The 20,444-nt window shown below is 33.6% G+C and overlaps 3 protein-coding genes across 4 annotated transcripts; 2 read left to right on the top strand and 1 right to left on the bottom strand.

The window, feature by feature from the left end:
* Positions 1-1,582: 1,582 nt before the first annotated feature.
* Positions 1,583-4,475, top strand: LOC122581372 (60S ribosomal protein L6-like). Its single transcript, XM_043753594.1, has 5 exons — positions 1,583-1,691; positions 1,880-2,145; positions 2,492-2,598; positions 3,763-3,944; positions 4,157-4,475. Exons 2-5 carry the CDS (start codon positions 1,889-1,891, stop codon positions 4,310-4,312), a joined length of 702 nt encoding a protein of 233 aa, XP_043609529.1. The 5' UTR covers positions 1,583-1,691; positions 1,880-1,888; the 3' UTR covers positions 4,313-4,475.
* Positions 4,476-7,029: 2,554 nt separating this feature from the next.
* On the top strand, positions 7,030-10,204 carry LOC122583870. Of its 2 annotated transcripts, none has more exons than XM_043756244.1 (5): positions 7,030-7,223; positions 7,358-7,478; positions 9,317-9,449; positions 9,564-9,689; positions 9,788-10,204. In XM_043756244.1, exons 1-5 carry the CDS (start codon positions 7,108-7,110, stop codon positions 9,907-9,909), a joined length of 618 nt encoding a protein of 205 aa, XP_043612179.1. In that variant the 5' UTR covers positions 7,030-7,107; the 3' UTR covers positions 9,910-10,204. The 2 variants fall into 2 exon arrangements, with proteins under 2 accessions (XP_043612179.1, XP_043612178.1); XM_043756243.1 differs by having other exon boundaries at positions 9,188-9,449.
* Positions 10,205-11,215: 1,011 nt separating this feature from the next.
* On the bottom strand, positions 11,216-13,378 carry LOC122583379 (protein NRT1/ PTR FAMILY 5.4-like). Its single transcript, XM_043755790.1, has 3 exons — positions 13,352-13,378; positions 12,467-12,978; positions 11,216-12,158 (listed from the first exon to the last, which is right to left on the bottom strand). Exons 1-3 carry the CDS (start codon positions 13,376-13,378, stop codon positions 11,306-11,308), a joined length of 1,392 nt encoding a protein of 463 aa, XP_043611725.1. The 3' UTR covers positions 11,216-11,305.
* Positions 13,379-20,444: the final 7,066 nt, after the last annotated feature.

Raw genomic sequence — 20,444 nt, 5'->3', positions numbered from 1 at the left:
AATAGACAAAGCCCAAAGTGATATCTCTTTCCCCTTCTATTTTACCTACTACGGTACCGGAATGAATATGATCTCCACCAGACATACTTAAGGCTTTAGCTAGTACACAAAAGTGCATACCATGATTCTTTTGTCTATCAATAACTGCATGTATTGCACGGTGGATGTGAAGAAGCAGGCCATTATATCGGCAATAATGAGCCAAGGTAGTATTTGCAGTGAATCCCCTTGTTAGGTAGTCATGCATTACAATAGGAGCTCCTAATTCTCTGGCAGATACAACCCTTTTCATCATATCTTCGCATGTACCCGCAGTAGATTTCAAATAATGCCCTTTGATTTCACATGAAAAAAAGGGTAGTTATGTGCATTGCTAATGTGAAAGGCATCGACTACACTGTTACCTTTTATTGTGCTTTTGGAATCTGGTCAACAAGTAAATAACAAAGAAGAAAAGAGGATATATTTTTTGCTGCTTATTTTATTTATACAGAAGTCTAAAATTTTTTTTAAAAAAAGAGGGGGGGGGGGGGCTTGTATGTGTGGTGGCCCAAAATAACTGCTTAACTCTTTACAATAATTAGGTCGACCTTGGTCATGAAAGATTCAAATTCTACTTTTAAAGTCAAATATATTCAATACAATATGTATCCAATATGGTTTGTTTCAAACCACTTTTTTTTTTGTCTCAATTTAGTTAGAAGACATAATTTTTGTATAGGTTACAAATAATAAACTCTCACACTTGTGAAGAAAAAAAGGACAACTACACATATACCACTCAATAAAGCATTATGGCATATCCAATGGTCACGTTTTTTTAAATATTGTTTAATAACAAAACTAAGAAAAGAGATAGTGTAATATTTCTTCAAAGACTTGAAGATTATCAAGCTATTGGTAAAAAACTTTATATTCCAATGAAAAAAAGTGATATAAAAGCTTTTTTAAATAGTGATATAAATCAATGTCAAAATGAATTATCGGTTTAACTTTTCGCCTGTTTGTCTTTTATTTTCATGTGAAATGTTATAATTTGTTCGAATATAAATTTATCTTTTTATCAAAATTGACAATCTATACTTACAAAACTAAAACATTTATTTGAAAAACTACCAACAACTAAGATAATCAAGAAGAAAATTCCCTAAAGTTACCTAACACGACTAGTCATGTTAAGGGAATCTTGACCATTAAATTAAAATCAATGGTCAAAATTAAAAAATTATATTTAAATTTTAACCATTGATTTTAATACAATTGTCAAGATGTTTCCAACTTGACCACTCAAGTTAGAAACAACTTGAAGGATCCCATCCCGACAATCAATTACACCACCACCGTCGAACGTAATCTAACACCACGGTCGACAAAGCTGACTGTCAGTCTGCCACCACGCGAGGCCGCAAGAGGTGATCCTTCATTCCTTCCCATCTAAAAATTAATTGCAACCCAAAATAGCCCAATTTTAAAACCTATTTGGAGTGGATTATTAAACAAGAATGAGGCTCAGTAAAAGTTAAGTCCAGCTCAACTATTCGGCCCATACAAATCCAACTATTTTCCCTAGTTTTAACACACACTTGTATAATAACTTATAATAAAAACCCATCACTCACAAATTAGGGTTTGTTCTCCCATTTCAACTCACCAGCCGCTCTTCTTCATTTGCTGCTGCCACCCAATTTCTGGTAATATTTCCATCATCTCACTCTTCTATTTCTAATACTGAATCTTAATTATTTATATTTCGTATAAGTTTATTAACTTCCTTAATTCCCTAGCTAATTAAACTTATTACTCTTTTTTTTTTTTAAATATATATATACATTATACTATTTAAAAATATTGATTAAACTTTTGTTTTGCGTGAGATTAGAGAGGAAAAATGGCACCAAAGGACAAGAAACCACATGTTTCTAGGAACCCAGATTTGATTAGAGGTGTCGGAAAATACTCGCGGTCCAAAATGTATCACAAACGTGGTTTGTGGGCCATTAAGGCCAAGAATGGCGGTGTTTTTCCTAAACACGACAAGAAACCCGCCGCTCCTGTCGCCGCCGAGAAGCCGCCTAAGTTCTACCCTGCTGATGATGTTAAGAAGCCGTTTGTTAATAAGCGTAAAGCCAGACCCACTAAGCTCAGGTATTTTATATATATATACGTTTATATTTTTTTGCGATGTAAACAAAATTTTGTTGGATGAGATGAAAAAATCCTAGACAGACAAAAAAAAGTTCGATATAATATATATATATATATATATATTAAGTAGTTGTATGTATTATGTATCTATATATTGCTTCTGATATGTAAAAAATTGTGTTGGATGAGTTGGAAAATCCCGAAAAAGTGTTCGAATATCTCGTGGAAGACGGGATTGTGTATTTTTGATTTTTTTTATATATTGGTCGTGCTATGTGTTCGTGTGTGTATATATATATATAAGATTGATTTATTTATGTTATTGTTATTTGTGTATATGTTTTAGGGCTAGCATTACTCCAGGAACCGTGCTGATTATTTTGACTGGAAGGTTCATGGGAAAGAGAGTTGTATTCTTGAAACAGCTTACTTCTGGATTATTGCTCGTTACTGGTAATTACGCTTGTTTGTTTGGTTTTATTCTCTGTATCTGTATATGACGATGGAATTATGTTTTTTTTTCTAAATTTCTGTATATGTTTGAATAAAATGTGTTCGTTTCATAGATGGTTTTACGTTGCAGTGGCTAATGTTACATATTTACATGATGCGTTTTTGATGATAGGAATTAATGGGACTGTGTCATAATTTTCACATTGTTTATATATAGATTATAGAGATGAGTTGGTTTCTTCAATGTAGTCTGTTTTTTATCTACTATATCTAGTTTAATTATATTGACGGAATATGCTTAAAATGCTCACATTCAAACTTGTTAATTTAAGTTATGGCAATCTGAATTTGCTGCTATTTATCTTCACGTGTCTACTTTTTATCCGGTCTTTTGTCTTGTATTTGGGAATTTTGTTACAACTTTGTTCTTACGGATGGATTTAATTGAAAGTGCTGAGTTGTTTTTTCTATTAAACATTATCTTTTTTTGTATATAAAGTCCCTTTTAAGATCAACTTATAGGATTTGAAGTTTGCTGCGTTGTTACTGTTTACATGTACATATTTAATCCACAGTTTCTTGTTTTGTGATTTGTAAGTTTGTTACTTTGATGCAAATTTGTTTTTATGGATGGATTTGAATGAAAGAGTGCAAGTACTTTCTTCTGCTATACAGAATTTTTTTCTGTATATCTTAGGTCCTTTTAAGATCAATGGTGTACCTTTGAGGAGGGTGAATCAGGCATATATGTAGATGTATATGATGATAAGAACACGTTCTTTTTTGAATATCTGTATATGTTTAAATGAAATGCGTGTTGTAGTTACTTTGTGTTTATATGGTGAATCAATGGGACTGTGTTATTATTTTATATAATATTTATATATTTATTGATGATGTGGTTTGGTTTTTATTTATGTATCATAATATCTTCTCTAATATTATTAGCTCATTTACAGTGATAAATTGTGCTTATAATGCTCACGTACGATCTATTTATTATAAGATATGGCATCCGAAATTTGCTGCGTTTTTATCCTTTACATATACTCTTTAATCCAGTTTATTTTTTTGTGTTTGGAAAGTTTGATGCAAATTTGTTTATATGGATGGATAAGTGCTTGCACTTTTTTCTACTAACACAATTTTTTCTGTATATTCTAGGCCCTTTTAAGATCAATGGTGTACCTTTGAGGAGGGTGAATCAGGCATACGTTATTGCCACTTCAACTAAGGTCGATATCTCTGGGGTAAACGCTGAGAAGTTTGATGACAAGTACTTTGCAAAGAAGGTTGAGAAGAAAAAGAAGAAAGGAGAGGGTGAGTTTTTTGAAGGAGAGACAGAGGTAATGTTATAATTTTAACATCTAAGCAGTTACTGAAATTGCAATCTTTTTGAATAAATTTTGTTACATTCTAAAATTTTAACATCTAAGCAGTTACTGAAATTGCAATCTTTTTGAATAAATTTTGTTACATTCTAAAATTTTATCTTTATATGTGCTTTGTGAACGTATTGGGTTCTTCTGCTAATCTGATTTTTTTTATTAATGTATAGGAAAAGAACACACTCCCACAAGGTAAGAAAGATGACCAAAAAACCGTAGATGCAGCATTGCTAAAATGTATTGAGGCTGTTCCAGACTTGAAAAGCTATTTGGGTGCTAGATTTTCACTCAAAGCAGGCATGAAACCCCATGAGCTTGTCTTCTAAAGGAAGCCTGAAGAACAAACTATTACTAGAATTAATCTTGTTTCCGTAATCATGTCTCATGTTATCATATAGATCTAGAAGATGCACTGTTGGTTTTTGTTGAATGACTATTTTTCTATCTGCTCCCAAGTACAATGGAATTTTGCAAAGGATGTTTTATTCAGCTGCTATGTTTACTTTGATTACGCACAAGGCTTTTGTTTACATATCCACCCACTTAATTGTATTGTCGCTTGATAAGCAAGAGTTTGATATGGCTGCCCGTGAAAAGGTTAGTTTAGTGCTTTTTTATAGCAAAAAGGGGCTAAGGTTATAATTACATGTTAAGAAACAAAACTTACTAAAGCAGAGAGTTTGTTTTGTTTCTTTGAGTCACAAACTACTATTCGTAAATTTGATAGGTAGAATCAACAATCACCAAGACCTTTGGTTCGTATCTGATTCTTATTGAGCTTTGTTATTGGATAAGGATTCTCTAAAGTTACAAGTAATTTTATTGGTAAAGTTATTAATCCTAACCTTTTAAAATCAATAGTCTATGTTCAAAGAGCATCTTTGATTTTAACCTTTGATTTTAATTCAAGGGTCAAGATGCTGTTACACTTTTTAAGAGGCCTCAAGTACACGACTATAATAAACCCAGAATCCAACATGAACATCGATTACATTTGCTAGTAGATAATACTAAACAAAAGCTCAACCGTCCTTTAGCTCTAGCTCAATGGTTATAATACCATCTCCTTTACATAAGGTTTTGAGTTTAAGCCTTAGGGAGGACAAATGAATAAGTCCCTTTATGAGGACTTGACTTGGGTATACCTAAGTTCAAGTTTGAGGGGCAGAGTTTACCCTTCTTAATCGTTATGCATTTAGGTGGATTAGTAGGGGGTTTCCCTCATCGGATATTTGAAGTAGACATTTTGACTTCGAGGAGAATTCTTTAGCGCGGACCCGTTAAGACAACGGATGCTAGACCTCCCGCTGTCGAATAACGACATGAAGTTTCCAACGAAATTCACTTCTATACTCTTTTATAGAAATTATTGGATTTCTTAAAATTCAGTAATTTTTTTTCTTCCCAAATCACCCCTACTTAATCATTAAATCCTTATATACCCTCATTTCCTCATTTTTCTCTAATCATTACACACTCTCATCGACCTTCTATCATCCTCCGCCGTTGCCCTCCTTCTCTATCGTCTCCCTCCATCTCCACCATCGCCTCCCTTTTATGTTATTACAACCTTTAAGCCGCAGCAACTCGCGGGCACTATGTTCGTTTAAAAAAAACCAAAAGCCCAACATTGGAAGCACCATATTTTATTTTTCTTTTTGTTCATAAGAAGCACCATCTTCTATATCAAAGTATCTGACCGGAAGTTTTAGAAGGGGTTTAAGCACTGCCGCACTGCTTCTTAGTTACCCTAGATGATTGATATATAATGAAAATGAATGAATGGGTGCATAGATTTTAGAAAACGAAAACTAAACCAATGGGTTCGTTCGCTTTTGGGGTTTTCCAGTTCGGTTTTGTTAGTTTTTTTCGGTTTTTGGTTTTTTGGTTCAATTTTTGCTCACTCATAAATAAAGGAATGGGTGCATAGTTTGTCTTGTAATGTACCTTCAACGTATATCGACCAAATTTGGTGTAAATGACGTACATAGTTTGTCCCTTATTTGTTTTGTGCAAACTACATACGCTCATTAGTATAAATAAAAACACAAACAACGTAAAGATTCAATAGATATATGTTACAACATATAGCGCCAAACACCTCAAATTATGTTTTATGTTAACATAAGTACCATTTCATAGAAACCGACATAGGAAGCCATTTAAATACAAACCAACTGAAAATAAAAACAAATCTGAGCCACAAAATTATTATAAACATTGGTATATTTATAAAATAAAAACAATTATAAACATGGTATATTTATAAAAAGAAAAATGAATACTATGTTGTTAATATGTTAGACATGTTAGTTGGACAAAAAAAATCTCACACCGTAACAACACCATATTAGAAAAATATCTAATATAAAATGTAGAATGACTATGTAATTAATTTAAACAAATGGTTTTAAAGAACTATGGTTGGTGGGTTTCGGACTTTCTAAGACTAACTTTTCTTTACATATGTTTCTTCGGGGTACAACTGAATGTAGAGATCATGAACGCGGGGTGCAGGATATCAAGTCGGGCAACAGCTCCCTTAAGAGCCAATGACCTATTCGAGGTCAAAGTGAGATAATTCGACGAATGACGAGCCTAGATCCGACAAGCGATTGCTTTGAGTCGAATATGAGCTAAGAAAAAACCATTGTGATAAACGAATAGAATTAAATAAATTAAAATAATCATCAATCTAAATGATGTATGACACACAAACTTTATAGTTTTGTTAATGATAGTCTTATTGACCGTTAATATAAATATAAATATTACTATATATAATAGGGGGAAGGGATATGAGGCTGTTAAGCACCTAAGTTGGGTGAAAAATCCCTCACATACCTTTTTTTAAAAGGTAAAAATCATGGGGGTCATGTATTTATTTAAAATATTAAAATATTAATATGTGAGAGGTTTTTCACCAAGTTGGATGCATAACAACCTCATACTCACTTTTCCCTATATAATATATATTAAATTTATATTTCTTTATGTCAAAGTTTAGGATTTTCCTTATTCAGTCCAAAGGTGTAACAAAGTTTTTGGGGACACAAAAGGCGGGTAAATATTCTGAATTTTGGTGGGAAGAAACTCAATTCAACTTAAAACAAAAAATCTGATGACGAAGAAGAACAAGTTGAGTAATGAGTCAAGAATCAGAGTTCGTGGTCAACGATCAATTCAATCAACTATATTAATCCATCAAACACCACCATCCACCAGAAATGATGATCAGTATAAACCCTAATTTTGTTTTCTTTTTTTTTTTTTATTCTTTTTCCCCATTTTTCCTGATTACCTGTATACTCAAATAATTACTTTTACTAGTAGTAGTAAGTTATAATTAGTCTCTGAGTGATTGATTGCAGGAAAACCCCGGAAAACGGAAGGCAAAACAATAAGCGTCCTCCGAAGATCTCGTTAACGGATTTCCTTAACCGGAAGCTCCAGAAAACAACTACTACTACTGATTCGTTAAAGTCACTCCAGGTTTTTTTTTTTTTTTTATATATATTTGGTTGGCTGTATTTATATATGCTCGTGTGATTTGTGATTGTTAAATTGTTCTATAGAGGCCTAAAAATTTTTGAGTGTTGAAAAGAAAACAAAATACTTCATAAAAACATATTAACAGTAGCTACTAGTACCAACTGGTATATATCATTTGCATAGGAGTGTATATAACTAAAAAACATGTAAAGATGTAATGTCTCTTTTTATTATTGTTTTTTTGTTTTCTCAAACTTGAAAAATTGTGACAGGGGTATAATAAAATGCGTATAGAGTGATCGGTATCATTGTATTTGATGTAGCTTTCTTAATATGTACACTATCTAGGTATATAAATTTGTTAATCAATAAGATTATAGAATCATGAAAGATTTAACAATGTTTATACTTATATTAACGAAAATCCCTCATTTTGTCTGCTTCCCCCCCCCCCCCCCCCCCCCCTCTTCTTTAGTTGAAACCCCTCTCCTAGCTAGCACTAATTGGTTTGTTAATTATCGGTTTCGATCCAAACATGAGAACCTTAAAACCACTTACAATTTGAACACGAACAGAACCGACTTACCAGGTCTGGTTCACGGTTCTACATTTTGTTCTTCATTGGTTTACGGTCCGGTCTTGTCCTCCTCTGGTTCGGTCCGGTTCTTAGACTGTGAACACCATTGTTCTTGATCTTTATCTTAAGGAAGCTTATTGTTGATACATGTATTGAGATTATGAAGCTAGAACGCACATACTTTTTATGTCTCTTTTGATTGAGTTAGTATCCTTTGCACCTTTTTTGGGGGATAAACGGTTTAACCCTGGTTAATCTATCCAGTTATCCTATATTCACATCAAACAAAACAAATTTTCTAAAATGCTGCACATCAAAGTGAGTCAGTGAAGTGTCAATCAGGTTCTTTCCCAACTCTACACCACTAGCTTCACCTCGACAAACAAAAAACCAAACTTCTGAACCTTAACATCTTAGCCTATTGTTGGATCATATGGAAAGCAAGAAATGATAGTGTCTTCAATAACAAGACTCCATTCATCCGGTATGCTGCTAAAGAACTCAAAACCATTAGTTTCTTATGGTACACAAACCGATCTCCAGCACCAGACATTCAATGGCCCAAGTGGAACAATTTTAGTTTCCAATGTCACTTAATTTCTCTGTAATGTTTTCCTGTTGTTTGCTGTAACTGCTTTATTTCGTCTTGCTACTTTCTTTACTCTTGTATCTAGCGACTCGCTAGTTTCTTTTATATCAATAAAAGTATTGAATGTTCAAAAAAAAAAAAAAGGTTCTTTCCCCACTCCCATGAGATTAATATAATTGTGTTGGAAAGATTACTATCAAGACAGTGGATGGAATGAGTGATCAGTTGCAAGATGAAGCTAAACAGCTTGTTGGTCACTTGGCCTTTTTAGTCACGTAGGGGCTTAAATAACGCTACCTATAAGTATTAGATTTTTTTCTTTTTGTGACGCTGTTAGATTTATAAACGCAGTAGTAGCTATTTTCATGGTATGTCCATAGAAAAGCTTGAGTGGTCAGATGGAAAATCTACAGATAATTTTTACTGGTCTCATTAGGGTTTAAGTGATTAATGTTGTTTTTTGCTAAAAAGTAAAGCTGTTGCAAAAGTTTACTTTCTATTTCAAGGTGCTGGATTCAAGAACTCAGTAGTAGTTATTTTCAGGGTAAAGACAAACCATTTCTCAGAACAGGGTTCAGCGTGGGTGTTAAGCAATCTATCAATGGGGCAAGTGCTGACCAAAAATCTCAGGGACCAGAGTTGAACAGTATTTTTGATGTTGTTTTTGAACAGTTCAAGCGCACTAAAGAGAGTGAAGATAATATTTCTGTCAATATAGAAGATGAGAGTCAAAGAAGTAACATTACACAACTAACAGAAGAATCCAACAGTCCGGATTTGAGCAAAACAAGAAACACAACTGGAGGTTTTTCACCGGCTCAAGTCTTTTACTGTTAATGTTTGGTCTTGGATTTCATTATACATATTGTCTCCCAACATCCTAGTTCATTGACATTTAATTGTTTCTGATTATCATTAGGTTTGTATCGTAAACCACTTGCTCCAAAGGGTTTGGTTGTTCTTGGAGGTGATCCAACCCCAATACGAACAAAATATCAGAAACCTGTAGTCAGAAATGAGAAGCCACTTCCCCTTTATAACCACTGTAAGTACCATTTTTTCTAAAATAACTTTTGTAAACAGGTATGCTAAATTTTCATGCTCGGTGTAAAAATATCCGACCACTTATGTATTCATAAACAGATGCAAGTGGCAGTGGATGGTGGGACAGCGATATGGAAGGCATAGATAATGATGAAGTAGGTTTCAATGAAGTATGGGAGGGAGTAGGCTCTGCCACATTGGGTGGACTCGATTGGCATTAAGCCAATTGAATCATCAGATGCACCATGAAGAAACCGCATGTGTTAGGTAAACAATTATGGTCTTTATATTGAAAAGTCACACCTTTTCTATAAGTTAGGTACCATTTGCAGGTCATAACCTTACCACTAATCTAGAGGATGCACTGCTGGTTTTTGTGTAAATTGATTGTGGAATTCTCACTATATGTTCCCAAGCACAGTGGAAATTGCAAAAATGTTGAATTCAGATGCTATGTTTTCTTTGATCACCTTATGAGCCTGTTGTTTACATTTTTACCTCTGAACTTACCATTGTTTTATCCGCCATACAGTGAAAGGATTTAAGTAATGCATTTTGGCTAGCGAAGGGTTGATATAGGTTGAGTTAGCGGCTTAGCGCTAGCTAAAGACAAAGTGTCGAGCCTAATAGAACCCCACATGTAAAATGGACTATTTCAGTACATCATACACACAATCCGGACCATTTAAGTAATTTTTCCTAGTGTTTTTTAGCATTGAAGTTAAGTGAAGGCTTCTTTTCGGTTTAAAAAGCAATAATTGTTTAGTTATATCATGCTAAGTTAAGTGTTACCGTTAACATATTTACTTGCAAACGAGTCGATTTGGATTGTGGGTTATGACATGTTTGCTATCACCTGATCAGTTGTTTATCTTGTAACGTACCTTTAACGTATATCGACCAAATTTGGTGTAGATGACGTACATACTAGGCTTTTTTTTATGACATGCTCAACTTTATTGTGGTTTAAGATGTGAAGCATTTGATCTGGCTGCCATGAAAGGGCTAGTGTAAATCTAATTTAGATAGCAAAAAGGGGTGGTAGGTTGAGATGATTATACATTTATACATACATTAAGAAACTAACTGATCCAAAATCTTGGTTTTGTTTTGATGAGTCACAAGCTATTATTCTTTGAGGTAGAAGCAACAATCACCAAAGCTTTTAGTTCATCAGATTCCTCGCCCTCACTGAGCTTTGTTTAGTATTTGGCTTCCTACCAGAACACTATTAAGAAGACCTACGCCAATGCTATAACCCAGGATCCAAAATGACCCTCGAGTACGCTCACCTGTAAATAATATGACTTAATAGAAGCGTGACATCAAATGCGGTATCTTTTTTATCGGAGCATTTGACCACAAGCTTTAGAAGGGGTTTAAGCACTGCTTCTTAGTCACTATAGATGATTGATACATAATAGATGAATAGGTGCCTTTGAAAGGAAAAAATAAAAAAAAAACTGAAACCTAATAGAGGTGCATCTTCAAAAACTTGGTTATAATTTATAAATCTGAAAGCATGCTTCCTATGAAATTTCTTATATAAAAGTGAAATTTTAACATGTAGATCCAGCATTATTTACATGTAGATTTATCTATATAGTGCCAAACACCTCAAATTATCATAACTTCCCCATCACTTTGAAGCTTCTTGTAAATGAAACCTTTAGCCAAAGGGACATAGAAAACCAAACTCAACCCACTCAAACATGCCAAAAGCCAATAAAAATAATCAAGATGTGCCTTATTCAAATTATCCCCTTTCAACCATTCATCACCATGTTTTGCAGTAATCACTTGTACCAAAGATATCAATGCACTACTGATAAAATTCCCTACACCCACAATACTCAAATAAGCTGCAGCTCCCATACTCCTCATCTCCTCCGGGACCTGATCATAAAACAACTCCTGCAATCCGACAATGGTGAACACGTCCGAGATCCCCATCAGGACGTACTGTGGCACCAGCCACCATACACTCATTGGAAGAGTTGTTTTTGGACGGTCTATTAGTCCATGTTGTGTTGCTATTCTGACTCTTTTGGATTCGACTAGCGCTGATATCATCATGGTCAATATGGAGAAGAAAATCCCGCATCCTATGCGTTGAAGCATTGTGATTCCGAAGGGGTTGCCTGTCAGGTGTTTAGCGGTTGGGATGAGGAGGCGTTCGTAGATTGGAACAGCAGCTAGGATGGTTAGGCCTGTGATGACTTGAAAAGATGCTGGTTGGAGTTCGTGGTTATTGGACCAGATGGTACGATTTAAGGTGCTGGCTTGTTTTGTATATAGAGTGTGGATCTGGGCTATGACCACAGTGAACATCAAGCAAGATAACCATATGGGAATTAGGCGGAAAAGGATCTTCACCGGTTTGACTTGGTTCACGGTGGAGAGCCTCCAGCTGTCCTTTTTGTCCAATGACATGTCAATTTCGTCTATGAATGCTGCCTTGTCCAAAAATCTGTAAGTATGACCAGTTCTCATATTATTATCCCTAGATTAGACTAGTCTTTATTTATCTGCAGACACCACACTTTCTTATATTTGAAGATTTCACACTTTTAAGAAATATAAAATGTATACATTTTCTGATGATGAATTCTTTTAGATGTGTTTCAGGGCTATTAGTGTCGAAGCCAGGACTTTAGGTCTAGGGAGCCGAAAAGTTGATCTAAGTTTATGTTTTGTTAGAAGGCCAACTAACTTTGAACTAAATAAATACATAAAAATAATACTAGAAATATAAAATTTTATAGGCGTAGGTTATACCTGAACTGGTTAGTATGAGCCAAATTTCTAGTCATAGCTTGGCTACTTTCCCCTGCCTCAATAAGACACAGTTGAAAACGATTTTCATGTGACAAACGCTGTTTCTTAAAGGCTGCGACCACCACTTGTGCCACCTTTGTAACTGAGCTTCCAACTGGAGCCTCTTGGCGATATGTACTTTTCCCAGCTAAAAACACTACGAGTGCCACAGCCACGACCACCCCAGATATCCCATATCCCCAACCCCACCCATACTTGCCTTGAACATACGGGACAATCAATGTGGCAGTAGTACCTGCAAGTACAATACCCAAATACCACCAGTTGAAAAATGATCTCTTTGTGGCTTTCTCAGAAGGGAGATGGTCGCCAAATTGGTCAGCGGCAAAGGTCTGAATGCAGGGACGATGACCACCTTCGCCAATGTTGATTATATAAAGTGCTAGAAAGAATGGTAGAGTGCGATGTTTCAATGGGATCGTTACCTCTGATATGACTAGCAATACTAGTCCCTGTGTGAAACATTATTAATGAAAACATAGTAAATGTGAATATCATTCACGATATTAGTTAGGGATGGTAATTTTACGAATAAAAGTAAGTAGCTTAAAATCGAGTTGACTAGTATAAGCAGGTTTGAGTTGAGGTTAAATAAGTGTGGATAACAACTTTGTTGGACACGATTTAGCACGTTAATTTCACAAATAAGGTTTTTATATTTGCATCTATTTAATAATTTATTATATTTAAAAAATGTCGTTAACTTATTTGATACTGGACCAAATCTTTATTTAAGGGGAGATTTACATCATCAATCAATATATAAAACATACATATTTTTCCAAAGTACAAGATTTCAATATGTAAATACAATATTTTTAAAACATGAGGTGTAATACTGTAATTATACATTTATACCTCATAAATTGAATATGTATAGAAATCACTCTCGGTAAATTTGTTAAAACACTCTGTAAATTTGTTGAAAAGAGTACTGATTAAGCCACATATATCAAAGCTAAAAATTTAACTATTTTAGGCTAGTATGGAGAGAGATCTCTAGTGGATTACTATTATCGGAGGGAAAAAAAACAAACTATATGCATAGATATGAATATATTAAAGAGAATACTTTTTAAAAAAAAAAAAATCTAAATAAACGATTTCAAAAGCATCAGTAAGTTAGGTTAATTAATTCATATGAAAATAACCATTGATGTTTGTTATGTTTGAGACATCAATAGGGGACAGAAAGGAATCCTTGTTTGACTCGATTCGTCATTTTTCTTTCGTGTGCTTTAGTAATAGAAATCAGAAAGTCCTGATATACCTGGGATAAGTGGTAAGAGTGGAAAGGAAAGGAGAGGGGTGAGGAAGTTTTCCTTCCTAATCACTTTAAAAATGAAAGGAAAAGTCTTGGAAGCAAAAACAACTATACTTTCCTCTCTTCTCCTCTCCACTTCTTTCTTTTCCACACTTAAAAAATCTTAAGAATGGATTTTATCCTCTCCACTCATCTCCTTTCCACACTTAAAAAAATCTTAAGAATGAATTTTATAGTTTTCCCTTTCCTCTCCTCTCCTTTTCATACTTAATTAAACTAAATAATACAATGTCGTTTTATAATTTGTAATACTTTCTTGGCAGGTTGAACTCTTTTCAATTTTCATCCGAATTTTATAATAGAAAAATACCTCTTTGCTATTATAAAAAAATAGACTATTGTCTTTTCCATGGCTATATGCCTTATGTCTATAACTCATAAAAAAATCACCTAGCTTAAAGAGTGTATAGTATTAGTACATCCTTTTTATAAGTGTCTTAGTATATAACAATGACTTCATCATATGTCCACGTCCCCTAAAAGATACAATAAATAAGATTAACAGTTCTCAATTCTGTTTTTCACTTTTTGCATGATGTATTTGGGGATGTGAAATATAAATAATTTTGGAAAATATCAATCCTCTTAAAAAAAATAGCCTAAAAATCCTCTTAATACTATAAACAATTTTCCATGTGGCATTATCTTATGATTAGTAGGATTTTTAGGCTATTTGTTTAGGAGGATTAATCATTTCCCAACATTTTTACTCTTGAATGTATACAAGTTGTTTCGAAATGAAAATACAATGTATAGATCATGCATAATGTTCATGTGAGATTGACTTCTTAACAGTAAAAGAAAGCACATTTGTTATAGCAAACTTTTATGATATAATTAGAAGTATGATATTTTAATAAACTACTAGTTTATTTTTCTTATTTTTCCATATGTGTAACTTAAGACAACGTATTGAAAGTGGGGATGTAAGAAAAACTTACCAAGAGATACGTAACAGATGAAAAGATGATTATTTTAAATCTACCAAAATATGAATCCGCGGCATAACCACCAACAAGAGGGAGGATGGCCGATACGCCAATCCATAAGTTCACGTTTTTAGCCGCGGTAGCAATTGGCTCGTTCAAAACGTGGTTGAGGTACATCATAAGATTTCCCGATACTCCATAGAAAGCAAATCGCTCTCCAAATTCCACAACTGCAACAAATTCACATGATCATATAGAAAATAGAAGTTACTTACAAATTATGTCACATAATAATAATAATAAAATGTATATATATATATCTATGTATTTAAAGTTGCATGAAGAGAAAAGACCACTTAAAGAGCTTACAAATGATGAATAAAGCGGATCTCCAACCACCCTTGATGGGGATTTTGGATGAAGTGTTGACGGCATCTTGATCACTTTTGGTGATATTCACAGAAGTATTCATTCCTATATGTAAAAAGAGTTAAGAAGATTCAACTAAAAGGCATTACATATATAGTTGGCTAGAGTGAGCTAGAGAAGTAGTAATGTGGGTCTTTAATTGGCATTTTTAGAAGTTATGAAGGACACCTCTACTAATTTGCCAGCCTACCGTTTGATCCGGGATTGGAAATCACCCACTAAAACATAATATGTTACAAAAAATTCCTAGCATGAGTTATGTATCTACAACTATCAATAGATGCATTGTTACTTAATTAGGGAGAATTGAAACTTTGAGATTTTAGGTTGAATGACTCGGGTATCCATCAGATACCAACTATTATTCTATCAATAAATAGCATTGGTATTTGATTAGAAAGATTTAAAACTTTAAAATTTTAAGTTTTGCTAAACAAAGCCCTAAGGACTATTATTAGTATGTATTAAATAGTTGTACACTTACCATAAAATTCAAGGGTGGACTTTTGATATAGAAACGCACAACCTTTTTATAAATGTTAAGTGAATCACTAGGGGGTGTTTGGTATGATGGAATGGAAAGGGGAGAAAGGGAATGAGAAAGACTTCTCTTGTTTGTTTGCGACGAAGAAAGAGAATGAGAAAGGAGAAAGATGAATCAATTCTATTCTCTCCATTCTCTACAATGGGTGAAAATGGAAAAAAAAAATTTTATTTTATTTTAAGATGTTATATGTAATAAATGTATTATTATTTAAAATTTTATTTTTTTATATATATTCATTCTCTGTGGGTACCAAACAACGGAATTCATTCTCTTTCCAAATACTCATTCTCTTTGTCACTATTTCCATTCTCTATTACATTTCCATTCTCTATGATTCTCTCCTACCAAACACCCCTAAGGGCTTTGTTTAACATTTTTCTAAATTTTTTTATGTTTAATAAGTTTTTTAGGAAAAAGGTTGATATATGACAATATTATGCCGATAAATTCAATTTATATCATTCAAATAAAAAGAAAAAATGACTAAGTGTCTATCATTCATTATGACAAGTTTATAAAGATTTAATGGTTTATACACTAAGATTGTTTCTAACACAATTTCCCGGGTCGTCAATGAGGTATATAAATTACAAAGTATGCAACTATGTACCCTTTAAACCTCAGTAGTCAGGGGTATTTACTCTTCCCACTATGTGGGGACCCGATGGGTTTTCTCCGAAGGTTGTGGGTTCGAGCATCGGCTGACACAAATCCTTGGGTTTCTCATCTAGGAATTTTCCACAAGGAGGGGGGTTGAGAGACTGCAGCGAATGCTCAGCATCTCGTGAGGTTCAACGATTGTTGGATAAAATTGCCTCCAACCACGTCTGAGTCGAAATACACCTTTCAAAAAAAAAAAGTATATCTTACAACTATTTATCGTGTAATATTTACAAATATGGGAAGTTACCCTTAACATAGTCATGTTAGGGTAATCTTGACTAGATGAAAATCAAATAAAATATTCAAATAATTTAAGGGTCAATATTTCTCCAACTTGACATGTCAAGATTTTCACAACTTGAAATTGACAAGACAAGTTGAGGATTAACTTGAAGAAATTTCCTCCCTACAAATATTACTAACCATATTATTAATAACGATATTATTAAGTACATCCAAATTCACTTAAAACCTTTAAAATTTTAATTTTTAATCCAATAATTGATCTCAACAATCTATTTATAGTACATTATAATATAGAGTAAATTACACTTTTCGTCCCTAAAGTTGGCACATTTTGTACTTTTCATCCTTTAAGTGAAAAAATTATAATTTTAACCTTAAACTTGGCAGAATTTTGCAATCGACGTCCTTTGGCCATACGGCGTTAAGTTTCAGCCGTTAAGTCCCACAAGTGCAAAACACATGAGGGACTAAAAGTGCAAAAGGTGACTAGTTCAGGGACGAAAACTGAAATTCACACTATATATTGTCATCATCTTTATCTTCTCCGGCGGAGTAGCCAGAAAATTCGCCGGAAAACTTTAAATGGCGATATCTCACCCGTTTATTCGAATTAGACCACGAAACTACCACGAAACTTCTCAAAATTAATTTCCGCACGAATCCTAACCAAAAGTTAAGAAAGTTTCATTTCATTCTCATGCGGTGCGTTCATAACGGCAACAAACTTCCCATCCCATTTCATAGGCATTATATATATATATGTGTGTGTGTGTGTGTGTGTGTGTGTGTGTGAAGTCCCTCACTCGATGGTTTAACCCACAAGTGTAGAATACAACAAGTCAAGTAATCACTAGATAGGACTAGTATGAAACGTCAAGTAAGCACTAGATTGGACTAGTATTACAATAAATATAAATGCAAGAATATATATAAAGTAATACGTACTTAAGCAATATAAAGATAAGCAAGTAAAGTAAATGGTAAGACACAATGTAATTTTTCAAGTGTATTTTATTTATTGATGTTAAATAAAATACAAGGTTGTTGCGGAACAAGATATTACAAAGTAAGTATCTAAACAACCTATGAATTACAAGTGATCTAATTTTGCTAAATAAACTCCTTGATCGAAATACTTAAAGTTGTGAAGTATAACTGTTTAGATCTAGAGTATTTGAGCAAAAGCACCAAATTGCAAAAGTATGTAATTTGGACGAGGGAAGTGACTTGGTATTTATAGGCAAAAAGAATATTAAAATATCTTTTTGCCGTACAAATATGGTTGCAAGCATTTAAGGAAACTACTTTAATTCCTTAAATGCTTTGATTAAAGTACAAGAATAAAGTCACTTGAAAGTGACTTGTCTTGTAAATAACCAACCACCTTTAAACGCGTGTAAGGCTTCTAACAAAGGACAAAAGGGTTGTCCGGATAAAAGCGTGTAAAGGCATTAAAGTCAATTCCTCGTAATCAGTGTTCAGACTTGTAAGGTCTAGAACACTGTCAAGGACTCCAGTCAGGAGATCTGGTAAGTCTTCTAGTGAGCTCCGCTATTTTGTCAGACTTCTTTCTTCAGACTTTAGTCTTCGACTTCAGTGAGAATGTTCTTCAGTGAGATGATCTTTGACTAGAGAGAAGTCCAGTGAATAAATCTGGTGGAGTCCAGATTCCTGTACAAGTAAGTTGTTTACTGGTCTTCACATAGTTTCTGGACAAATCTTCAGAGGGCTCCAGTAGTCACGCCTGGAGCGAGTCCAGTGAATCTGGACCTAACAATATATATATATATATATATATATATATATACTACAAAAGAAATTGGAATGCCTGCCCTAATCAAGTTTTGGCTATTGAAAACTACCAGTATGATAATTTCGTAAGATGGCTTATCAAACCTAAATTTTAAATCAGAAAAAGCATCTAAAGTAATTGGGCATAAAACAGAGCATCATAAGAAAGTTTGCTTTTGCTGCTTTATGTAGGTCAAAGATATATGACTATATGTGAATGAGGTATGAATATCGCTAATACTAATAGCAATGCTATTTGCAGTGGTATGCTGGTTCAAGATCCTAATAAACGTAATGATGTGGATGAAGCTCAAGAAGTTTTACTGGCACTCGAAGGTGTGGAAGGACCCATGGAAAATCTTTGTCCTTCAAGCTCAAGAAGTTTTACTGACACTCGAAGGTTACTTAGTGGGGAGCCAGTGCCATCTCCGGCTGCTCCGGATCAACCTCAGAATGTTGTCCACAACATGTTTTTTTGGAGAAACGGTTTCACAGTAAATACTGAGAAATCTCCCATCTCGATCGATCTATTTTTTTTCTCCCCGAATTTCTCTTACGTACAATACATATGCATGCGTTTATGTTTATTTTCTTTTTCTTTTTATAGTAACTAACAAGTGTGTCATTTTTTTGTCGGACAATATGTGTGGTGGAACACATGTAAAGTTGCAATAATATATGCATGTATTAGGTTTTCCGGCGAGATTTTGAGTTTTCCGGCAAATGTTGAATCTAAAATCTTTTGGTTAGGATTCGTGCAGAAATTAATTTTAAGAAGTTTGGTGGTGGTTTCATGGTCTAATTTGAAGAAACGAGTGAGATATCGACATTTTAAGTTTTCCGATGAATTTTTCGGCCACTCAGCCAAAGAAGATGAAGATGATGACAATATATAATATAAATTCCAGTTTTCGTCCCTGAACTACTCATCTTTTGCACTTTTAGTCCTTCACGTGTTTTGCACGTGTGGGACTTAACGGCTCAAACTTAACGTCGTATGGCCAAAGGACGTCGATTGCAAAATTCTGCCAAGTTTAAGGTCCAAATTGTAATTTTTTCATTTAATGGATGAAAAGTGCAAAACGTGCCAACTTTAGAGACGAAAAATTTAATTTACTCTATAATATATTTTTCTCAATTAAGTTGTTGATAACTCCAAAATGTTTCTCTCTTTTCATTTATTATTTAAAAAATTTACACTTGAAATACTTATAATATTAACTTGAAATATCTATACTATTATTAATAAATGTAATTCATAGCATTTACCCTTAACTCTTAAATAATTACTCTACCTCTTTTATCTATATTACATTTACATTAATATAGCCATGCTGTTATAGCCGCCACATCACTGCTGACGTCACCAGTCACCCCCACCACCCATCCTAAAGTTGATGGCCATAACTTTTACTAATAAACTAACTTTCAATTCGTCTATCGCTTTCAAATATTCTTTCAATGTAATTATATTTCTTCCTATCCTTTACCCATAATTTTTTTTCCTATCTTTTAAAAAACATCATCCATGTGTGCACAAACACTTGCATAATAACAAAGATTGCACATTCTAACGAAATATTATGTCCGTCATTATTGTTATGTATGAGTAATCTGCTACTATATATAAATTTGAGTTGCATTTGTGAAAATTAAGTTAAATTAAAGAAAAATGGTTAATTCTTCTAACTATTCGATGATGACATATGAAAAAATCATGGGACAAGATTAGAAAATAGAATGAGTAGATACCACATGTCACCTTTTCATCGTTTTAGAAGGATTTATAGGCTAACTTTTATGAGGATTTATTATTTTCCTAAATTAATTACATACATAATTATCATGATGCACATTATTATTATTAGTTAAAAAAATAACTGTTTGTTTTAACCACAACTTTCATAATTTTGTTGAGTTATAATTATTTAGTATTAAATATTAGTGAATTTTACAACATTTTTCTTAGTTCGTACTAACTTTAATAAC

Source organism: Erigeron canadensis, chromosome 9, assembly GCF_010389155.1.
Source record: "Erigeron canadensis isolate Cc75 chromosome 9, C_canadensis_v1, whole genome shotgun sequence".
NCBI classification, from domain to species: domain Eukaryota; kingdom Viridiplantae; phylum Streptophyta; class Magnoliopsida; order Asterales; family Asteraceae; genus Erigeron; species Erigeron canadensis.
Note: the sequence above shows the minus strand (reverse complement) of the source record. Positions and strands in the feature narration are given on the sequence as shown.

Excerpts from the sequence above, each read along its gene's own strand:
- LOC122581372 (XM_043753594.1), top strand. The coding sequence starts at position 1,889 with ATGGCACCAAAGGACAAGAAACCACATGTTTCTAGGAACCCAGATTTG. Across the intron at positions 2,146-2,491 it reads GCCAGACCCACTAAGCTCAG|GGCTAGCATTACTCCAGGAA; the intron begins GTATTTTATATA and ends TATATGTTTTAG. Across the intron at positions 3,945-4,156 it reads TTTTTGAAGGAGAGACAGAG|GAAAAGAACACACTCCCACA; the intron begins GTAATGTTATAA and ends ATTAATGTATAG.
- LOC122583870 (XM_043756243.1), top strand. The coding sequence starts at position 7,108 with ATGACGAAGAAGAACAAGTTGAGTAATGAGTCAAGAATCAGAGTTCGT. Across the intron at positions 7,224-7,357 it reads TCCACCAGAAATGATGATCA|GAAAACCCCGGAAAACGGAA; the intron begins GTATAAACCCTA and ends GATTGATTGCAG. Across the intron at positions 7,479-9,187 it reads ATTCGTTAAAGTCACTCCAG|GGTAAAGACAAACCATTTCT; the intron begins GTTTTTTTTTTT and ends AGTTATTTTCAG.
- LOC122583379 (XM_043755790.1), bottom strand. The coding sequence starts at position 13,378 with ATGTATAATTACAGTATTACACCTCAT. Across the intron at positions 12,979-13,351 it reads ATTACAGTATTACACCTCAT|GGACTAGTATTGCTAGTCAT; the intron begins GTTTTAAAAATA and ends TGTTTCACACAG. Across the intron at positions 12,159-12,466 it reads GCTCATACTAACCAGTTCAG|ATTTTTGGACAAGGCAGCAT; the intron begins GTATAACCTACG and ends TCATACTTACAG.